This window comes from Zootoca vivipara, chromosome 15, assembly GCF_965207765.1.
Source record: "Zootoca vivipara chromosome 15, rZooViv2.hap1.1, whole genome shotgun sequence".
In the NCBI taxonomy this organism is placed as follows: Eukaryota; Metazoa; Chordata; class Lepidosauria; order Squamata; family Lacertidae; genus Zootoca; species Zootoca vivipara.
The window spans coordinates 15884717-15907519 of record NC_142598.1 but is presented as its reverse complement, the minus strand read 5'-3'; the positions used below and the strand labels follow the sequence as shown (position 1 = coordinate 15907519).

The 22803-nt window shown below is 47.4% G+C and overlaps 1 protein-coding gene across 1 annotated transcript; it reads left to right on the top strand.

The window, feature by feature from the left end:
* On the top strand, positions 1-22419 carry C1S (complement C1s). Its single transcript, XM_035141174.3, has 12 exons — positions 1-261; positions 801-913; positions 1555-1759; positions 5042-5219; positions 6346-6471; positions 9912-10111; positions 11427-11580; positions 11827-11942; positions 13531-13609; positions 17144-17278; positions 19301-19375; positions 21048-22419. Exons 2-12 carry the CDS (start codon positions 894-896, stop codon positions 21845-21847), a joined length of 2088 nt encoding a protein of 695 aa, XP_034997065.3. The 5' UTR covers positions 1-261; positions 801-893; the 3' UTR covers positions 21848-22419.
* Positions 22420-22803: the final 384 nt, after the last annotated feature.

The window sequence follows — 22803 nt, the reverse complement described above, 5'->3', positions numbered from 1 at the left end:
CATCTCGCAGACTTGTGGCCTGGCCAAAAAAGAAAAAAAAAAGAGGATTGTGCAACCAGACTATTAGAACTTTCTCTCTCAGACAGGATTTCTTAGCAAAGTTGGAGGGTGGCATCTTTCAAACAGCAGAGGGCAATGGAGGTCTGCAATTAAGTGACATTAACAGGTCCGAAATGTGGATAAGGGTCGGTGAGGATTATGAAGAGGGAGATAGAAGAGCCAGACAAAGAGAGAAACAGCTGCAGAGACGAGGAGTGCAAGGTAAAATTCTTTTAAAAACTTGTTTATATATATATAAACCAGAATCTGAGTATTTTTTGTTTAGTCATTTAGTCGTGTCCGACTCCATTTAGTCGTGTCGTGACCCCTGGACCATAGCATGCCAGGCACTCCTGTCTTGCACTGCCTCCCGCAGTTTGGTCAAACTCATGTTGGTAGCTTCGAGAATCTGAGTATTAGCATTGAGTTAAATGTTTCCTGATGGGTGTCAGCCTTTCTGGGAAGGAAAGCGATGCTTCTCCTAAGCTACTATGGCTGTTTTGAGGGGTGGGGGTGGAGATAGTTGTCTTGCATAAGTTGCAGGCATAGTTTGTGATGAATCTCTCTCTTTGGCTCAGTTCCTGACCTATAGCCTTTACATGGCGCCAGTGACCCTGTTGCCACTTTGTGGTCAAGCGTGCATCACGTTGCACCCTGCTCTACTCTAGGAATCAGTTTCTCTTGCTAAAGGCTGGTAGGGGCTGGGTGCCTACGGCTTCCATGAGCTGGGTTTTAACTCCATTGCTCTGCCCACGAACCAGGCCTGCTTCAGGGGAAGAAGACAAACAAGCCAGTGTGCTTTCTTTGTCCAAACCTGAAGTCCAACCACAGTGGATTTGAGGAAGAAGGCCAAGATGGAGCTATTGCAGACTTGGTAAGTTATTGAATATACAGTATGAGCTAATAAGGTGAGGCTCTGGCAGTGGCCAGCAACTACTTTTGCTGAAGAAGGGGTTGGGGGAGGCAGGCAAGGCGCACACCCCTCTCCCCACAAGAGTTTGTGGCTTTGTTCTACAGTGGAACCTTGGTTTTCGAACGTAATCTGTTCCGGAAGACCGTTCCACTTCCGAAACGTTTGAAAACCAAGGAGCAATGAGGAAAAAATAAAAACATCCAGCGGAAGCTGTCCGACTTCCAAGGTGCGTTTGAAAACGGAAGCAATTACTTCCAGGTTTTCGGCGTTTGGCTTCTGAAACGTTTGACTTCCAAGACGCTCAAAAACCGAGGCTCTGCTGTAATAGTTGCCGAAGATGCTTCTCGTCCTCACTCCTCGTTTGCCACAGGATCATTACAGGGCTGGATACGTTGCTGACCTCAAATCTAGGAACCAAATTCCCTCAGTTGTGTTTTCAGCAATGCAACTTTACCTCCTACTCCCTAGATAGTGGAGGCAACCCTGTGCTGCTTAGAGGGGCTGAATCAAGTTGCTTTAACTCTTCCATCCCTTGGGCCATAGGTAGATGTGGCAGAGAGTAGAATTGGTAGCCACTCTCAATATTCATTTCTCTTCTTTAGGGGCTTTGTTTCCTGCTTCCTCTTGGCCTGCACTGAGGCAGCTTCCATGTACGGGGAAATCCTGTCTCCAAACTATCCTCAGGCATATCCCAACGATGCTCTGGAATCCTGGGAAATCAGTGTGCCTCCTGGTTATGGCATCCATCTTTACTTCACCCACCTGGATATAGAGCCGTCTCAAAACTGCCAATATGACTCTGTGAAGGTACAGGGGCCCCATTCCACTGCTGGGGCAGGTAGAAACGGAGCATTGGGGTGTGTGCAGGTGCTGAACCAATGGGTCTAAACCACTGAGCCTCTTGGGCTTGCCAATTGGAAGGTCGGCGGTTCGAATCCCCGCAACGGAGTGAGCTCCCGTTGCTCGGTCCCAGCTCCTGCCAGCCTAGCAGTTCAAAAGCATGCCAGTGCATGTAGATAAATAGGTACCACTGTGGCAGGAAGGTAAACAGCGTTTCCATGCACTCTGGTTTCCGTCACGGTGTTCCTTTGCGCCAGAAGCGGTTTAGTCATGCTGACCACATGACCCGGAAAGCTGTCTGTGGACAAACACCGGCTCCCTCGGCCTGAATGCGGGATGAGCACCGCAACCTCATAGTCGCCTTTGATTGGACTTAACCATCCAGGGGTCCTTTACCTTTTTACCTTTACCTGCTGGTGCTGAACCAATGTTCACCTGCAAAGCTGTGTTCTGATGCTTAGGAATACAACTGGCAGGGGGTGGGGAGCGATTGCAGTGCAGTGTGTGAATGCTATTCCTCTTGCGACCAAAAGCCTGGAGGCAGCTGATTTTTTTAAAAGAGTTGAACATTGTTGTCCACAAGGGAACACACTAATTCAATTTGTCCCATCATCATCTTGGCCACACACCTGCCACGGGCAATGGACACATTTTAAAAAACCTATTCTATCTATGCATCTCCATGTTGTCCCCCTCCATAGCTGCTTCACTGCAGTAGACTCTTATTATTTTTAACTTTTTGATATAAAATCATAACCACTTCATGGCAGCAGCAGGAAAAAAAACCCTTTCCACAGATATCTTTTCACACACACCTTTTTCTGTTTTGTAAACCTTTTGCCAGTCAGTAGTGGGCACTGAGCCCTCATCTCAGGGCTCACCCACACTTCTGCTTCTCCTTTGTATAGAAAGTGTAGGTCTCAGCGGTTTTCTGTGGTTTCTGGGCATGAGTCCGAGTGGTTTTCCATCCGCTCCGCTGCTTTCCTCAGGAAAACCCGCTCTTTAGTGCTGAAATGGAGCAAACAGCAATCCTCAGAAAATGCCATCGATGTTTCTTCCGATTCAGTGGTAAAGAGCGGGTTTTCACCGGGGGAAAGTGGCAGGACAAGCAGAAGTCTGGATGAGGCCTCAGTGACTTCGCCACTGTCATCTTGTTTCTCTCCACTGCACCAAGACGGCGGCTGGAAAGTCACTGAGAGGGAGACTTAGTAATGTCTGCTGCGGCCAAAAAAGTGGGGAGAGGGTAGGAAGGTGAGAAGCCACTCAGACTGTGGAGAACGTCTGCTGCTGCTGCTGCTACTGCCATGAGGTGGTGGTGCATTTTTCCTACTCATAAATGAATGAAAATAATTGTCCAGTTATATCTCCTGTAGGGACTCAGCTATACAGCTGCAAATAGAACATTTTAAGTGTGTTTTAAGTGCGATTGTGAGCTTAATGGCAAATTCAATATATATTTTTAAAACTTTTTTTAAAAAAAAACAACACATTTTCACGGCGTTTTTTATGTCTCTAGATTCCACCCTGGTGTTTCTTTTTGAAGTAACACGCCACAGTGTGCCCCCCCACCCCGTATTAGGGCCTCCCTTATGCTATATAACAACATGTCTTTTTCTCCGTCACCTGGCAAAGAACTATGGAGCACAGTGTATAACAGCAGTAGCGACAACAACAATTTTATTAATTATATAAATTTTACTGCATTGCACCAGCCATTCTGGGCAGCTTCCAGCAAAACATAAAAACACCATAAAACATCAAACATTAAAAACTTCCCTATACAGTGGTACCTCGGGTTACAAACACTTCAGGTTACAAACGCTTCAGGTTACAAATGCTTCAGGTTACAGACTCCACTAACCCAGAAATAGTACCTCGGGTTAAGAACTTTGCTTCAGGATGAGAACAGAAACCACGTGCCGGCGGCAGCGGGAGGCCCCTTTAGCTAAAGTGGTGCTTCAGGTGAAGAACAGTTTCAGGTTAAGAATGGACCTCCAGAACGAATTAAGTTCTTAACCAGAGGTACCACTGTACTGATGTCTTCTAAAAAAAACCATACTGCTGTTTATCTGTTCGACATCTGATGGGAGGGTGTTCCATAGGGAGGGCGCCACGACCAAGAAGGCCCTTCGCCATGTCACTGTAAAGCAGGGGTCCCCAAACTAAGGCCCGGGGCCCGGATGCGGCCCAATCGCCTTCTAAATCCAGCCCGCGGATGGTCCGGGAATCAGCGTGTTTTTACATGGGTAGAATGTGTCATTTTATTTAAAATGCACCCCTGGGTTATTTGTGGGGCCTGCCTGGTGTTTTTAAATGAGTAGAATGTGTCATTTTATTTAAAATGCATGTCTGAGTTATTTGTGGGGCATAGGAATTCGTTCATAATTTTTTTCAAAATATAGTCCGGCCCCCCCACAAGGTCTGAGGGACAGTGAACCGGCCCCCTGCTGAAAAAGTTTGCTGACCCCTGCTGTAAAGTTATCATCTTCTCCTTTTCCAGCTAATGCCTTGACTTCCTAAGTTAATTTATAACTAAACACTGTTATCGGTATCTGGTTATGTTCACATTCTGCTAGGATTATTGCTGGCAGTACCACAGCAGCAAAAGCAACGATCTACTCCACAGTGCTGTCTACAGCTGCATTTTGCTCAGGAATTTTGCTTTCAGCAAAGTATCTTGAATTGTGTGTATTGAATTGTATATTGAATTTCAGCAAAGTATATTGTGTGTTGTTTTGATGCCAGCATGCAAGAGGGGCACTGTGTGTGTGTGTGTGTGCATACATTGCGCCAGCCCACGGGCGTACCCAGGATCAAAATTGGGGGGGCAAGGGGCGGGGGCAAGGGGCGGGAGGGGAGGGGCCACAGTGGGAATGTGGGCAGGGCTACGTGGCCTGCGCCTCCCAGCTCTTCCGAGGAGGCGGCCCCAGGCTCCCGCTCCCGGCGCGAAGCTCCAGAGGCGTGTGGGGAACGCGAGCCTGTGGCTGCCTCCTCCACTTACGCCCCCCACTCCCGCTTAGTGCTCCTCCGCTTACACTCCCCGCGCGCCTCTAGAGCTTCGCGCCATGAGCGGGAGCCTGGGGCTGCCACGCTGCACCCCTCAGCCTTTTGCTTCTAGGGGGGGCAATTGCCCCCTCCTGCCCCCTGCCTACGCCCATGCCAGCCCTGAATATTGTTAACAGCCAACTACAATCTATTTCTATAAGCAGAAGCTAAGAGAGACTTGTCTTGTGTGCCTGTCACTTTTAGGTCCTGATTGGTAACCACATTGAGGGTCAGTTCTGTGGGCGGAAGAAGAGCCGCACTCCGGGTTCTCCTGTCCTGGAAGAATTCCATGTCCCATATAACACGTTGACAGTCACCTTTCAGTCTGACTTTTCCAATGAAGAGCGATTCACTGGCTTCGCTGCCTATTATATTGCAGAGGGTAAGCCCTGTCTTTTGTCATCCTGGTGTACGAAACACTTTGTAGATACAATATAGTATTCCTCTCAGCAATGCTTTGGGGTGGCTATAGGAGGAGCCCTTTCAGATTGCACTGAATGGACAAGCCAGATTTATAGCAAGGCTCAAGGGCCCACTTCAAGATTAAATATCTCTCCCCACCCCCCACCCCAGCTGAGAAGAAAGGCAGTGTATTAAGAACATTGGTTATGGAAATTGTCTAGGAATTATAGCAAAGATATCACAACAACTTAAGCCATCATCTAGTACAGGGGTCCCCAAACATACGGTGCTTCGGGCTGATGCCTGCAGCGCCGCTGCGGCAGGCCGGAGGGCAGGGGAGCGCACGCCCATACGCACGCACACACACTATTTCCAGCACACTTCCGGGTCGCAGGAGCACCAGAAATAGCTTGTGCGCATGCGCACGGGCCTCCTCCCACCCGGATGTGCGCTGGAAATGACGCATGTGTGCAAGCTATTTCCGGTGCTCTGCGACCTAGAAGCGGGCAGCTGCGATGCGCCGCGCCGGTAAGCACAGGCGGTGGCAGCGGGCAGGATAAATGAGCCTTTTGGGCCATATCCGGCCCCTGGGGCGTAGTCTGGGGATGCCTGATCTAGTACATATCTGCTTATATAGTACATAATTACTTAGGATGCAGAACTAGGAGTTGACCAAGAATGGAGGTGTTCCTAAGGTACTATCACATGTGGTCTGAAATGTTCCAGCTTGTCAACATCCCCTTCTTAAATTGTAGTGCCCAAATAAAAGTTATTTATTTCTGCCCCACCTTTCCCCCTTACGGATCTGTTTTGGATCCCATAAGAGACAACTGTCATTTAAGCACTTGGGGGGTCAGGCTCCCAACTCTGAGAGGAAGGCAAGTGGAGGTTTATGAGAGGTGGCAGGACCTACCTAAAGCTGGGTGTTCCGGTGAGGCTGTGTGAGGGTGGCAAAAAAAGAAGGAGGAATCATTGGGACTCTACCTTAAATGAAGGACCTCTTCTTCCTTAACCAGCACGGTGTTTATCCCACTGTCTCTTTTCCTTTCCGCCTTCTATGATATTCCTCACACGTCCTTACCGCCATCTCTGTTCACTTCTCGCAGATGTGGATGAATGCACAGATTTTGTGGAAGAGGCCTGCAGCCATTACTGCAACAACTATATTGGTGGCTACTATTGCTCTTGCCCACCTGAATATTTCTTGCATGAGGATCTGAAGACATGTGGAGGTAGGAGCTTGGCTGCTATTGCTCCAGCAATCACAGTCCTTATCCCCACTGCTGATACGGTACTTGAAACGGGAAGAACTCCAGCAGTCTACTGTGGAACTGTGGCTGTTTACACACTATACCTTTAATGTACATTCAAAGCATACACACCCTCAAAGAATTTTGGGCACCGTTGTTTGTTACAGGTAATAATAATAATAATAATAATAATAATAATAATAATAATAATAATATATTTATTATTTATACCCCGCCCATCTGGCCGGGTCTCCCCAGCCACTCTGGGCAGCTTCCAACAGAAGAATAAAACACAACAATCTATTAAACATTAAAAGCCTCCCTGAACAGGGCTGCCTTCAGATGTCTTCTAAAAGTCTGGTAGTTGTTTTCCTTTTTGACATCTGGTGGGAGGGCGTTCCACAGGGCAGGCGCCACCACTGAGAAGGCCCTCTGCCTAGTTCCCTGCAACTTGGCTTCTCGCAACGAGGGAACCGCCAGAAGGCCCTCGGCGCTGGACCTCAGTGTCCGGGCAAAATGATGGAGGTGGAGACGCTCCTTCAGGTATACTGGACCGAGGCCATTTAGGGCTTTAAAGCTCAGCACCAACACTTTGAATTGTGCTCGGAAACGTGTTGCTAGGAATTGTAACCCTGCAAGGAGTAAAATACAGTGCCCAGATTTCTTTGTGACAAGCATTGAACTTTAAAGTGTTTGCAGCCTGTGAACATCCACAGAGGCTGATAAATGGAAAGAAACTGTGGTTGCTCACAAGGAAAAGAAACTAGCACTGCATAATAAAGAAATATAATCAAATCATCCCAAACACTGGGAGCTAAGACTGCCCCCCCCCCAATGTAATAAGGAATCTGAAAAAAAAGGGTTTGGCTTTTTACAAAAAGCAGTTGAAGGATGTTTAGATAATGTGTCAAACAGCAGGCCAAGGGGGCAGCAAGATGCAGCCTGCATAGACGTCATTCAGGATTCAGAACTTAGACCTTGAATCTTAGAAATATGTTGATAAACTGTGGGAGACTATGTGGGGCATAGAAAACAGAGGCATGGAATTTCTGGCATGATTTTTGCCAAGCCCAGTGCCAAGCCCAGTCAAGATAGGCACGTGCAAATCCTTGCCACTAATTCACTTGGATATATATTTTGTTTCTTACTTGTTATTCAGTTTTTTTAAAATTACAAAAGAATAAGTCACATTTTAAAAGCAACAACTTATCACATAAACTCAATACAGAAGAAAAGAAAAATTGGCTTTGCTTACATGTACTAGCGAGCTAGATTTCTTTTTCTTATCACAGCGTGCTGGTGCACGTTGCTCGGTCATCCCAACTTCGCTTCTCGCCTAGCACAAGCAGGAGAAATCTTTGGCTTCCCAGTACACTTGATCCAAGTCTCCCTCACAAGGCATGATGGCTAGGAAATTACCAAAAGGAGCAGCAAACCATGTTCAAACCATGTTGCCTGGTTTGAATGTTACAAGAAGCTAAGACTTCTCGGTTTGTTTCTCCCACTTGGTCCATGGGAGGAGCAACCTGGGAGCAATTGAGCAATGTGCAGCAGCCAGGGCCGGTGCTAGGGTTTTTTTGCGCCCTAGGCGAGATCACCTTCTGGCGCTCCCCCCCCCCCGGTGTCTGCCTCCTCCCTGCGGGCCTGGCCCGGCCTTCACTCCTTCCCTTCCCAGCGCCCCTCCCACTTACCTGCAACGTCGACGGCTGGGTTGCTGTGGCCGCCCTCGGGCTTCAGCCACGGACCCCCGGGGTACAACAGCCCCTGGAGCCGAAGGCCCGGCTCTGGTGTGTGCGCCGCGGGAAGGGGCTGCTCTCGCCCCACATGTCCTTCACCCACTGCTGCCCTCGGCGTTCCGGGCACACCTGGGCTGCACTGGCGCCGCTGCTGCAGCCCGCCCTGGACACGGGTAGGTGGCGTCGGGGTGCAGGGGCCGCGCGGCAGAGCGAGTCCTGCGAAGCCAGCAGCGCTCCCCGTCGTGCCAGCGCCCCCTCCATTTTGCCGTCCTAGGCAACTGCCTAGTACGCCTTAATGGACACGCCGGCCCTGGCAGCAGCAGCGCTGCTCATTCATGCTAAAGACCATTAAGCCAGAAACCCCAGCATATCATAACAGGTAATATTGTGCAGCATGACATCATTTTAAGTTTTCAAATTGCTTGAACAGGAAAAACACAGGCAAGTAGCAACAAAAGTTTAAAATCAGAGCTGTGTGTTTGCCATGATTCTCTGGGTGCACAGAAAAAGCATACAGTGTGGTACTGGACACATATTTCAGCTTCCTGAGAATATTTGCTTTAATTATTTTATTGAATAAAATATTGAAAGTGTGCTAAAATCTCAGAAGCCAAAAGGCTTCAGTGACCTTATCTCTTCTATGCCGAGCCAAACAAAAAAAAACATGCAAAATAGCTATATGTATATATATCAGAATAAACACACAGATTAAGAGAAATTATGCACATTTTCTTGATAAGCATACAGGTTACAGAATCCAGCATCCCTAGGATTTTGGATTGCCTGTGTGCAGAATTTCACTTTAAGAAAATATGGAATATATTATAATCGGATGAAATCACCGGCAGAATTTGAAATTTGAGCAATAGGAAGAAAATGATAATATATGAAATACAGAAAGATGTATTGGAGGAAATATGTGATACAATAGAGGTATATGTATTTGGTGAAATGTATGATGTTATGCAGTGAATAAAAGGGATGGGTTTAAAAACAACATGGAAGGAAAGTTGGGAAGTCAGTTCATAAGAGAAATGTATAAAATAATTGAAATTAATTGGTTAAAGTTATGAAAATCTAATAAGAAAAAAGAAAACATGGAATACGAAATCCTGTTTCAAGTTTCACTGGCAGTATCAGTTACTTTTGTGTTTTTTGAAATACATGTATTTTTGCAGAAAGCCTTTTCTTTACACGTTAGAAACAGGGGCAACAAAATCATGCAACAAATAATATTAAACAAACATCCTAATTTGTTTTTGCTTATTTCAAAATGAACCTGAAATAAAAAGAGAAGGAAGGTGCTTCGCTGGTTTTTTGAGTCTGAAAGCTTAAGGGAAACAGTGAGAGTTCACCAGGGGAACTGATATCAGGAAGTATTTACTATTACTGACACTTATCAGAGAAGCCCATGATATTTTGTTTTCTGAGATGGAAACATGGCATGCATCCCTGTGCAAGCATGTGCACACATGCCATGAGGGGTGGTAAAAATGCAATTGATTAAATGTTGCCCTTTGATGATACTTTAGCCCATCTAATATTTGGGCCTGAACACAAGGGCAAAAGATAATTTTTTTTGGGGGGGTAGCTTTAAGCAAGATATCTAGAAGAGCACTAGCTCCTGCAGAAAGTCATCTAACTTTGTTACGGATCTCCTGGCCGTTGCTCTTCCCTAAACTCTAGTGAACTGCACTGGGAATGTGTACACCGACTTGTCGGGGGAGATCACCAGCCCCAACTACCCCAGCCTGTACCCTGAGAACTCGCACTGCGATTACCGTGTCACCCTGGAGCCAGGATACCGTGTGGTCTTGACCATTGGCAAGAAGGACTTCGACATCGAGCCAGCTGACTCGGAAGGAAACTGTGCTGATGCCTTGAGAGTAGGTGGTTGGCCTAGATAAAGAGAGGGATGCCTCTGCTCCTGTTCTGAAGACATCTTATCTGTGTATCCCTAGAAGCCAAACGGCAGACCAGAGTCCCAGGGGTGACATTTGCCATTGGGGGTTGTGGCACACTTGGGCAGGAGCAGGTGGCCTGGTTGTGGGACGGTGTCCGCCCTTTGCTCCTGCTTGCCTTTCCGGCCCCATGGTGTTGTTTGCGCACCAGCTTAGTAAACTAAAAGGGGGAAACCCCCAGGACATGGAAAAGTGACATAGGTACACACAATCTTATAATCTGGACACTTGCTGGAAAGGATTGGTATCTCTGCTCCCTTCCTTTGATATGCAATGCCCATTCTCCTCCACTTGCTCCTTTTGAAAACCCTCTTCTGTATATTCTCATTGTTTTGCTACACGATGACTCTGAACATTTGATTTCAGCCTCCCTTTGAGAGCAAACAGAGCATAATGGAAGCAAATAGGCTCTGGTACACTGCTTCAACCCCCAGAGAGCCACTGTGACAACTCCCTTGCTCCCCTCCAGTTTAGTCAAATCCTGCTGAACTCCCTCCAGCTTCTCCAAATTCAAAATTGTCCATTTTTCTTACACATGTTCTGGCCTTAGACCCCCACACTCTGCAGCTGAATTGCCCACAGGCACAGCTATTAAAGGAACATTAAGTTTCTTCCATCAAATCCTCGATTCTCAGCAAGTGAGACTCTAAGCAGAAATATGGACAAAATGCATTCATAGTAAGCAGGCAGCCAAAACTCATAATAGCATTTTAAAAGGCTGGTTTTAGTTTCAGGTGTGAAAATATCTGTTGCCCTAGTGACCTTTTCCCTCTCGCACTCTTCACGTGTTCCAAGCTTCTGCTTCTCTTTCTACTTGCCTGACCCCTAGAAGAATCTGCTCCCTTGACATCCCAACAATGGTCCATGTTCCTGTGGATATTTCCTGTAGGTCTCTTGCGGGAAATAAAGGGGTGGCGGAGCACATAGGCAGTGTTTTCTACTCGGTTGCTCAGTAAGAAGTAAATCTGCTCTGAGCTTCCAGCGCTCCTTCCAACAAGTGTCAATCGCTGGAATGATTGGCAGGTGTTTGGCACAAACCTCATTTCAATATTTCAGTAATATTTGAAGTTGTTGTTTGTTTGTATTTTACTTACTGTACTTGTATTTACACTGATGTATCCTTAATCCCTCAAGTACCAAATTTCTGCTGCCCATACGCCTTCTCCTCTCCAAATCTTTAGATGCATTTCCTGTTAAATATTTGTCTCTTTTGTCTTCCTCTGTTTCGTTCTCCTTGCAGTTCTCAGCAGGCGACCAGCAATTTGGCCCCTACTGTGGCAACACATTCCCTGGCCCTCCAGAAATCAAGACTAGAAGCAATATACTTGACATTTTCTTCCAAACAGACCAGTCAGAGCAAGGCAGAGGCTGGAAAATCCGCTACTTTGGGGATCGTGAGTAGATATCCCATGAGAGCTAACCTGTGGGGCACACCCGTGAGCGCTCTGGGACAGAGATATGGAGGCTCGGAGCAGAGAGGAAGTCACATTAAATAAAAACACGGCTTCTGTTGGACTTGGCTGTGACTGCTGGGGATAGAAAATGACAAGGGGTGTGTACATGTGAGAGAAAGCGTGTGCCAGGTGAGTCAGTGATTATTGACTGGTTTCCTTTTTTTCTTCTTCTTTCCATTTGCAAAGCAATGCCCTGCAAAGAAACTGTCATTCCGCTTTCCAATATGGTACCCGTGAGAGAACGTTACGTCTTTAAGGATTCCGTGAAGGTGACCTGTGTTGAAGGCTATGAGATTGTACTGGTAGGTCCGTGCTCACCAAGGTCAGTTAGGCTCTGAGAATCCCCTTGGCATGAACAGTACATTGCTGCTAATTCTACGCCGATATGCATTGCGCCTCTTCTCCATCTCAACATAGCGGTGAGAGAGGATTCTTTCTGCACTGATGTCCGGGTCCCAGACCAGAGAGCAGACAGAGCTTCTGAAACGCAAGCTTCAGGCACATTGGCTGGCTGAATAAACAGCTACCTAGAAACCATCTGGGACCAGCCAGGGGCTTGATTCACCAAATGAGAACTGGGTTGCCTCTTTCAGGGACAAGCTTCCCACAATAAGAGTCTTTATACTTGCTGGTGGCACCAGATTGGTCTTCCCATATCACCAGACTTCCCAGGCCAGGTGGATTGTGGGCTGTTATATCAGTCTCCTGTGGCCAGCAGTATTAGCAGCGCAAAGAGCTGGCGGCCATTGTCTGATCTACAGGGCTGTTGACATGTCACCAGCCACCCTTCACTCCCCTCAGTACTTGGCAATTGGTGCCATGGCTGCAGACCAGGAATCCTGAGAGACACAGCCCATCAGAAGGAGGAGGAGATGAATCTACTGCCAGGTGTGTTCCATGTGAAGCTGAAGTCACCAGAACCTGCACCTCCTCCTTTGAACCCCAAGGAGATACTTCTGCCACCGGACTCTTCAGAGGATCAGAGTCCTGAGGATATCTTCCCCCATCTTGAAACCTCAGTTCCTAGAAAGCTAATAGCTGCAGAGGTACGCCCTGGCCCTTTAACTGGCCAGATATAATGCCTCAGCTGCAGGATCAGTCATTGTACTCCTGAAACCTACACTTAGGTCCCTGTCTAAGGCCCTGAGTGTGGGAGATATGTAGTCAAATCTAACAACACATATTCTTGCTAGTTAGCATGTGAAGGGGTTAAGACCATAGAGCTGCATTGCTGATAGGCAGACTCAGGCCATAGAAATGTAATTAGTAGAGAAGGCTCTGTATGATGTCGTTTCCCCTCCTCTACTGGGAGGGAAGAAGCAAAGACGTATTTCCTGCTCTCTCTCTCTCTCTCTCTCTCTCTCTCTCTCTCTCTCTCTCTCTCTCTCACCAGCCATGTATATGGACATCTATCCGCTTGCTCCAGCATCAGGCACTTGCCTGAAGCTATTTTTTGCTGTAAACACAAGTAATTTACCTGCATTTATTTTTACCACTGTTGCTGCTAAGGACAAATGCTTGACTGTGAGTAAAATACATGCTTTAAACTTCCTTTTTAGTCTTGTAGCCTGTTTCTTTGATAAACTGGATAACAAAAGGGGGAGATCAGCCTAATGGCTAGTTCCTACACTTGCAATTAAACTATTTAAGATGGGCTTTAATCTCTGCTTAGCCCCATGCTTTTAAACGCAAGCAGTAAGCTTGGAGATGAAATGCCAGAAGTCTTGCTTAGTGCAAATGTTAAACAACTTTTTTGCATCCTCTTCATGTATCTTCTTACTTTACACAAGGGCCCAAGATTCCCCTCGTGTAACAAGGGAGAGAGAGCAATGGGTATATCATTCTGATACATGAATTAACTCCAGTGTCTCTCAATCCTGTTCCCTTCAGTCAAAAGGCAGCCTCACATCCTTCTACTCTGTCTGTCAAAGCAACGGCGAGTGGAGCAACTCTGACCTCGAATGTGTCCGTAAGTGCTTGGCTTCCTATTGGTGGTCCATAACACACTTTCAGTTGGTCTTGAGACTACAGGGATCATAACAGAGAAGAATATTTGAGAAACAGGAGACTTTCTGAAGTTTTGACAAGATGCTGAAGAGGCAAGCCACTTCTAAATTTAAACTGGAAAGCAGCTTGCTTCTTCAGCAGTGTGAGTAATCACAAAGAAACTTCCAGCTCTCTTCATAGCTCTCTTCATAGGTGAACTGGACGGCAGCCACACAGAATGATTGTTCCCCTTTCCGGTGGCTATGTAAGGTAAAAAAATTACAGTGATCCACAAAGTAATAAGGCAACCAAAATAGTGGTCCTCAGCAGTGCTTTTTCTGGGGGGTACATGTTGTTGTTTAGTCGTTTAGTCGTGTCCGACTCTTCGTGACCCCATGGACCATAGCACGCCAGGCACTCCTGTCTTGCACTGCCTCCCGCAGTTTGGTCAAACTCATGTTCGTAGCTTCGAGAACACTGTCCAACCATCTTGTCCTCTGTCGTCCCCTTCTCCTAGTGCCCTCAATCTTTCCCAACATCAGGGTCTTTTCCAAGGATTCTTCTCTTCTCATGAGGTGGCCAAAGTATTGGAGCCTCAGCTTCACGATCCGTCCTTCCAGGGAGCACTCAGGGCTGATTTCCTTAAGAATGGATAGGTTTGATCTTCTTGCAGTCCATGGGACTCTCAAGAGTCTCCTCCAGCACCATAATTCAAAAGCATCAATTCTTCGGCGATCAGCCTTCTTTATGGTCCAACTCTCACTTCCAAGCAAAATGCAAGGGAGATAGGGAAAGATACAGGAAACTGAATGCAGATTTCCAAAAAACAGCAAGGAGAGACAAGAGGGTCTTCTTAAATGAGCAATGCAAAGAAATAGAGGAAAACAATAGAATGGGGAAAACCAGAGATCTGTTCAAGAAAATTGGAGATATGAAAGGAACATTTCGTACAAAGATTACCATAATCAAGGACAAAAGTGGTAAGGACCTAACAGAAGCAGAAGACATCAAGAAGAGGTGGCAAGAATACACAGAGGAATTATACCAGAAAGATACGGAGGTCTCGTACACCTCAGGTAGTGTGGTTGCTGACCTTGAGCCAGACATCTTGGAGAGTGAAGTCAAATGGGCCTTAGAAAGCATTGCTAATAACAAGGCCAGTGGAAGTGATGATATTCCAGCTGAACTGTTTAAAATTTTAAAAGATGATGCTGTTAAGGTGCTACACCCAATATGCCAGCAAGTTTGGAAAACTCAGCAATGGCCAGAGGATTGGAGAAGATCAGTCTACATCCCAATTCCAAAGAAGGGCAGTGCCAAAGAATGCTGCAACTACCGCACAATTGCGCTCATTTCACACGCTAGCAAGGTTATGCTTAAAATTCTACAAGGCAGGCTTAGGCAGTATGTGGACCGAGAACTCCCAGAAGTGCAAGCTGGATTTCGAAAGGGCAGAGGAACCAGAGACCAAATAGCAAACATGCGCTGGATTATGGAGAAAGCTAGAGAGTTCCAGAAAAACGTCTACTTCTGCTTCATTGACTATGCAAAAGCCTTTGACTGTGTCGACCACAGCAAACTATGGCAAGTTCTTAAAGAAATGGGAGTGCCTGATCACCTCATCTGTCTCCTGAGAAATCTCTATGTGGGACAAGAAGCTACAGTTAGAACTGGATATGGAACAACTGATTGGTTCAAAATTGGGAAAGGAGTACGACAAGGTTGTATATTGTCTCCCTGCTTATTTAACTTATATGCAGAATTCATCATGCGAAAGGCTGGACTAGATGAATCCCAAGCCGGAATTAAGATTGCTGGAAGAAATATCAACAACCTCAGATATGCAGATGACACAACCTTGATGGCAGAAAGCGAGGAGGAATTAAAGAACCTTTTAATGAGGGTGAAAGAGGAGAGCGCAAAATATGGTCTGAAGCTCAACATCAAAAAAACCAAGATCATGGCCACTGGTCCCATCACCTCCTGGCAAATAGAAGGGGAAGAAATGGAGGCAGTGAGAGATTTTACTTTCTTGGGCTCCTTGATCACTGCAGATGGTGACAGCAGTCACGAAATTAAAAGACGCCTGCTTCTTGGGAGAAAAGCAATGACAAACCTAGACAGCATCTTAAAAAGCAGAGACATCACCTTGCCGACAAAGGTCCGTATAGTTAAAGTGGGGGGTACATAGGGGTACGCATATCCCTAAACATTTTGCGAATCTTTGTACTTTTGTCCATTTACTGTATTTATTTCCCCCAATTTGAACTATAAAATGGTGATTTCCTTGAGTCAAAATGAGAGTACCCCTAAACATTTTTAAAGAAAAAAAAAGCACCGGTCCTCAGTACAATTAAGTTTAAACACCATTGTCTGGATTACCTGAGATAAACAGGACTTTTCAATGGAGAGGGCATTTATGTTATTCCAGTTGGTCCTGGAAGGAGATGGAAATAGGAAGGGATGACTTGGAAGTTAAAGACAGGTGCCCCCAACTTTGAGCTCTCATTTGGGGGGGGGGAGTATCTAGTCACCCTAGAAAGAAAGCTATGGGACCAAATGTGTAGATAAGTGATTTCTATACAGCTTGTATATTGTTCTAGATTTTGGGGGGGGGCGAAACCCTAGAAATTAATAAATGGTAGGATTTTGATTATTTGTGATGTGAAGGGAGAAGAAATACAAGCTGCAGAGGAATTCATGAGCTAGCCTGTGCAAAATGACCTGGCCAAGCTGGGACCATTAAGAAATAATAGAGGGCCATTGGCAATGCCAGAGAACTGTCCTTCCCACTTGTCCTGAGGGGTGAACAGAGAGGGGTGGGTGGGTTGGGATGGTTTCCAGGGTAACTAGGTGTGGGGTGACAGGAAAATGAGAGTCTGGAGCAGGGGTTGCTGGGAAGGAGAAGGAGGAAGAAGGCCTGGGATCCATCTTGGGCAGGCTGGCTGAAGGCTGACCTGAGAGAGAGATGCCTTGGACTCCAGGGCTGCACTGCTATGGGAGACAAACCCCTCTTGAAATGACCATGCTGTAAAATCTGGGCTCCATGCAGACTGAAGGTGTAAATAGGTGAATAAACCATATTTCTCTAAAGCTATGACAGTCTCCACTGTGTGTCAATTCTCCAAAGGGAGTACAAGCCCCCTGGCAGAGAGTGGGGTGTTGTGCCCAACTTCTGTAACAATATTTTTCCTGGTACTGAGGATCAGCAGAACATAACCAACTTCCCATGGTAAGCCTAAGGTTGTCACAGGTGGTTGTCTCTCTGATTTTGCATTATGCCACACCCCCTCCGCGGCAGCCATCTTGCGACTGACACCCTCACCAATTTCCCAAAACTTGAAGTGTGCCCACTAGTCCAATAAGGTTGGTGAAACCCTGCTTTATGCACCATACGAAAAGAAGAAACGGAAAGTATGTTCAGGCCCAACAGAATATGGGTTGACCAGGATGAGGTGGCAGGTGGCAGCAGTGTGACGATTCTAGTCTAACACCCCATCCTTTTCCTCCCCGGCAGCCGTAAACTGTGGTGAGCCTGAGCACCTTGCAAATGGGAAAGTCACTTACCTGTCAGGAACTGAGGACAACACGGAGTATCAAGACACTATCAGCTATTCGTGCAACGAGAAGTTTTATACAATGCAGGGGAAAGGTAATGCTGTGTCCCATCCTTTTCAGATCCAAGTGGCATCTTGAAATATACTCGGAGTCAAGAGTGAATTTCATGCTCTTTATTCAGCTCATAGTCATCAAGGAGGAGAAGAGAAGACGAATGGCTCTTTTCCCCAAACCATCTGCTTATATACATTATTTACACAATGGGCCTTGCGTGATTGGCTACTTCAGGGCTACACCTGTGGGCCAATTATATTATGGATTGACTTCTGCCTGCAGCCTGATTGGCTGCTCCTACAGGCCAATCAGGTAGCAGATTCACTTCTGCCAGCCGCCTGATTGGCTGCTCCAGCAGGCCAATCAGGTTGCGGATTCACTTCCACCTGGAGTTGGATTGGGTAGCTCCCGCTGATTCTGAATCCTATTGTTCTAGGATTCAGCTCAGTACATAACACATCTGATTCAGGGCTTTAAAAGAGCCTCATTGTACTCAGTTTATGATGACAGAATTAGAGGTGGCAATGTTATGACAAACTCATTCAAAGGAGTCTTTTACTTACAAACTTCATCCCAGTATCGTTGTGAAACTTGGTGGTGTGTTTTCACTCACTTTGCTTCCACTAAAAGCAACACCGTCAAAAGTGGCTGCTTTCTGCTTATGGGCAGAGTCAGTGTAGAATTTAATGAGTCGTAAACACTGAAACGATTCCTTCCGAAGCACAGTTAAAACTTATGGAATGTGTGTGTGAGAGAGAGAGAAACAAAGAACAAAGTTGAGATGAACAAGGAGACAGGGAGGTGAAGCTCTTCCTGCAGAATGTTTCTGCTTCCATCTTCTTCAGCTGATGGGAATCAAAGGGTGCTGTAGCCAAGGTGGCCGTTCCTTGGCTCCTCCAGGCAACCTCTTTATTGATCATTCATTCTCATTGTTTGCATGCACAAAGCTTGCACAGAGGTGATGCAATGGGTGGGGTGTAGGATAGTGCTAAGGGGCATAGGGGTGTGTGGAACAAGGTCCACTCATGCAACTGGACTACTTCCCTCCCCCTGCACGCGCGAGCACACACACACACACCCTGTGTGCCCAGGGGCAGCCAATCTTGTTTCACCACCTGCGCCAAGTTAGGAATGTGTCACACCCTGCTCCCACCCACCATCGCTCCTTCTCTCCACTTCTGCCCCCTCCAAACTCATTGAGAGCTCAGGCACTCCTCAAGGCATTGCTGCTCATTTTAGCCCAGCTGGTTTTGGACTATAACTCCCATCAGCCCTAGCCATCAAGACCAGTGGTCAGGGATGATGGGAATTGTAGTCTGAAAAAACAGCTGGAGACCCAAGTTTGGGAAACACGGAGTTAAAGCATAGCTAATCTGTGTTAGGGACGCAGGTGGCGCTGTGGGTTAAACCACAGAGCCTAGGGCTTGCTGATCAGAAGGTCGGCGGTTCGAATCCCTGGGACAGGGTGAGCTCCCGTTGCTCGGTCCTAGCTCCTGCCAACCTAGCAGTTCGAAAGCATGTCAAAGTGCAAGTAGATAAATAGGTACCACTCCGGCGGGAAGGAAAACGGCATTTCTGTGCGCTGCTCTGGTTCGCCAGAAGTGGCTTAGTCATGCTGACCACATGACCCAGAAACTGTCTGCAGACAAACGCCGCCTCCCTCGGCCTATAGAGTGAGATGAGAGCCACAACTGGCCACATGACCTGGAAGCTGTACGTTGGCTCCCTCGGCCAATAACGCGAGATGAGTGCTGCAACCCCAGAGTCAGTCATGACTGGACCTAATGTTCAGGGGTTCCCTTTACCTTAATCTGTGTTAAGTGATCCAGAGTATCCATTCTTGCTTAAGCACATTAGAAGTGCTTTGCTGGATCAGATCTGGAGCCAACATTATTTACCCAGGAATCCCACGGACAAGCAGACACTACATGGCTTGCTAGAAATTGGCCAAAGGGCCACCAATGGCCTGCAATCTGTTTTCTGATCTCGCCTGCATTTGGGCACGCGACACAAATTAAAAACAAACAACTGAATAGTGCTATGTATTCTTTTATTCCGAAAGGACTTTATAGGTGTTCAGCCAGTGGGAAATGGGTGGACGAAGACGAGAAAACGGAGATTCCAGTTTGTGTCCCAGGTACGGTACACAGCCCTCTATTTCTAAATGTGGATATTGTGGTTAAATTGCCGTGACAAGAGTCCACCGCATTGCCTGGTTTACAGAAGAGCCTGCCAGTATTTTAAAATTCTTGCTTCCTCTGCTGGGACATGTTCTTGAATTGCCTTGATGATTCGAGATGGTTGAAAACCAGAGCTTTAAAACCTGCCCTCCTCTTAGACGTTTCTGCAAAGCACCAGTCCGGCAGGAAGCAATGATGTTCCATGTTTCAAGAGTCCCTTCTTGTACTGTTGAGCCCGACCATCTTGAGGGATCAGGGCCGTCTTAAGGTCATCGGGCGCCCTGGTGCAGGGATCCCTCTGGCGCCCCCCTCTTTTTTAAAAAAATGAAAACTCTTACCTGGCGTGCCGGGCAGCGGGAGCCTCACGGCGGCCCCCACACCTCACAGCAGGGCCGCGCTGTGCCGGAGGCCGCCTGCCTGTCCGATGCCACCGGATTGAGTGGGGGAGGGGGCGGCGCTGCTCCGCGCGGCCTTCCTCCCTTCTCCTAGCGGAGCGGGGTGCCTGGGCAGGCCGGGCCACGGCGGATTCCTTCCCGCCAACAGGGCGCTGCGTTTCATTGGTAGAGGTGCTGCCATGTGGCGTCACTTCTACCAATGAAACGCAGCACCGGGGTGAGGGATGACCCTGGCGCTGCAGAGCGGAACAGGGTCCTAGTGCCCCTGTTCCGCTCGCTTCCCTCCCTGCTCTCGCGGTGCGGCTGGAGGAGGGAAAAGGGAGGCCGCCGCGAAGCTCTCCCACTTGCTGGGGCGCCCCTCAGCACCTCTCAGCACCCCCTGATCGCCCAGGCGCCGTGGTGCATTGCGCCACTAGAGTCAATGGGCGAGCCAGGCCTCTGAGGGATAGGAAAAGGGAAGAGAGCACAGACCCACAGTTGAAGAAGAGGCACAGGAGCTGAACCTGCAGCTAGTTTCTAATAGTTTTGCACCCAGCCCTAGTCTGTTTGCTATGTAGTTTAGGGCATGCTGCTACATTCAGCAGTGATGGGGCTTGGTTCTGGTGGGCTCCTACAGGTTCTGAAGAACAACCCCCCCTCCCGCATACCTACAACTGAGTATTTTTATTTATTTACTTGATTGGGGGGGGGAGCTGCCTCCCCCTGGCTATGCCCATGGATATGCGTATAGCAGGCTTCATTCTCAATACAGTCGTACCTTGGATCCTGAATGCTTGCAAGTTGAACGTTTTGACTCCCGAATGCCGCAAACCCAGAAGTGAGTGTTCTGGTTTGCAAACTTTCTTTGGAATCCAAACGTCCGAAGCAGGTTCTGCGGCTTCCGATCGGCTGCAGGAGCTTCTTGCAGCCAATCAGAAGCCGTGCTTTGGTTTCTGAACGTTTTGGAAGTTCAAATGGGCTTCCAGAATGGATTCCGTTTGACTTCCAGGGTACGACTGTACTACACAGTTCCGGGCAAAGTTAACAGGCTGCAGCAGGCAAAAACTTTGGGAGAGGTCCACACACAGGCCCCAAAACTGGATTCAACTTGAACCCTCTACCCTAAAGTTATTGCTTGTGTTTTCTCTCACGTCAGTGGACAAAAATGATTTGGATTATTTCATTTGCGCAAATCCGGTCTTCCTACTGCTCGCAAGCTCTTATTTCTGCCGCTGTTGTTCTATCCTTGCTCTAGTTTGTGGAGTTCCCTCTCGGCCTGTTGAAGGGACGGGGAGGATTTTTGGAGGCCGCCAAGCCAGAGATGGAAACTTCCCTTGGCAAATCTATTTCGAAAACCCACCAGCTGGCGGGGCTCTGATATCGGACCGCTGGGTTCTCACTGCAGCCCACGTGCTGGAGGATACCCGATGCCCAGTCATCCACGCAGGGAAGCTTAACGTTGGGCGAAACGCCATGGAAGGCGCTAGGCCACTGGATGTGGAAGCCACGTTCATCCATCCCGACTGGTTGGAAATGGCAAACAGCCGGTCCCGGACAAACTTCGACAATGACATTGCTTTAGTGAAGTTGGCAAAACCCTTGACGATGGATCACAACATCTCACCCATTTGCTTGCCTGGTGCATCGTCCGACTACGACTTGCCGGTGGGGATGCTGGGCTACATATCTGGCTGGGGCAGGACAGACAAGACGCTTGCGGCGAGAATACTTAGGTACGCCCGGATCCCTGTGGTAAACATGGACAGTTGCCAAAGCGTGAGGCCAAATCCCCCGGCAGATTCTTTGACCTATGTGTTCACAGACAATATGATTTGTGGGGGGAGCAACGGGAAGGACAGCTGCGAGGGAGACAGCGGCGGGGCGTATGCCGTCGAATATCCCCACGACAAATCCCACTACTATGTTGCTGGCTTGGTTTCTTGGGGGCCAAAGTGCGGCACCTACGGCCTCTACACTAAGGTGTCAAATTACGTGGACTGGATCGCAAACGTCATGAGCCAGAATGAGACCAGAAGGATGCATTCATGTCTGTAAAAGCACCTGCTTGGCTCCCTTGATGTTTTCTTCAGTTGTTTGGGCTAGTGGCATTTCTCCAACGTGGGACCCCAGCTGTTGTTGGACTACAACTCCCATCATCCCTAGCTTACAGGGACACCGGTCAGAAATGATGGGAGTTGTAGTCCAACAACAGCAGAAAACCCAAGTTAGAGAAATACTGGTAATGCAAGAGAGGGGAGGTTGGAGTGAAGGTCCATGCGCTGCAAGTTTCTTTACACAATCTGCTTTCTTGAGAAGCAAATAGAGCAACCAAAAGCTTTTGGGCTGGATTTGTTCTTAAATGATTTCCTGTCTGCTTAATTTCTTCTTTTATATCCCATGTCTTTTTTTGTAGCTGCTTAAACTCCTTTGGAATGTGTCCTATACCACAGATCTCATATCTATATCTATATCTAATCTACACACACACACACACACACACACACACACACATTTTATTAGAATAATTTCATTTATTTTAAAAAAAAAAGTGAGGGGGGCAGGAAGAAAGAGAGAGAAAAGTGAGTGAGAATGAAAATAAATAAATACTGTTACATACCATGCATTGATATACGAGTGTGTATAGTCTGATTATCCTATTGCACATATAATTGTCAATAGCCTAATATGTTCTGTGTAAACAGATGATGCCAATAGGGATAATAACTTCATATTTGTAGCTGCTTATGGTTTGAACGCGGGTGGCGCTGTGGATTAAACCACAGAGCCTAGGCTTGCTGATCAGAAGGTCGGCGATTCGAATCCCCGCGACGGGGTGAGCTCCCGTTGCTTGGTCCCAGCTCCTGCCAACCTAGCAGTTCAAAAGCACATCAAAGTGCAAGTAGATAAATAGGTACTGCTACAGCGGGAAGGTAAACGGTGTTTCCGTGTGCTGCTCTGGTTCGCCAGAAGCGGCTTAGTCATGCTGGCCACATGACCTGGAAGCTGTATGC

Bases quoted from the DNA above. Each gene is read 5' to 3' on its own strand.
- C1S (XM_035141174.3), top strand. From the start codon at position 894: ATGGAGCTATTGCAGACTTG. The intron at 1,760-5,041 runs GTACAGGGGCCC...TGTCACTTTTAG, and splicing joins GCCAATATGACTCTGTGAAG to GTCCTGATTGGTAACCACAT. The intron at 10,112-11,426 runs GTAGGTGGTTGG...TTCTCCTTGCAG, and splicing joins ACTGTGCTGATGCCTTGAGA to TTCTCAGCAGGCGACCAGCA.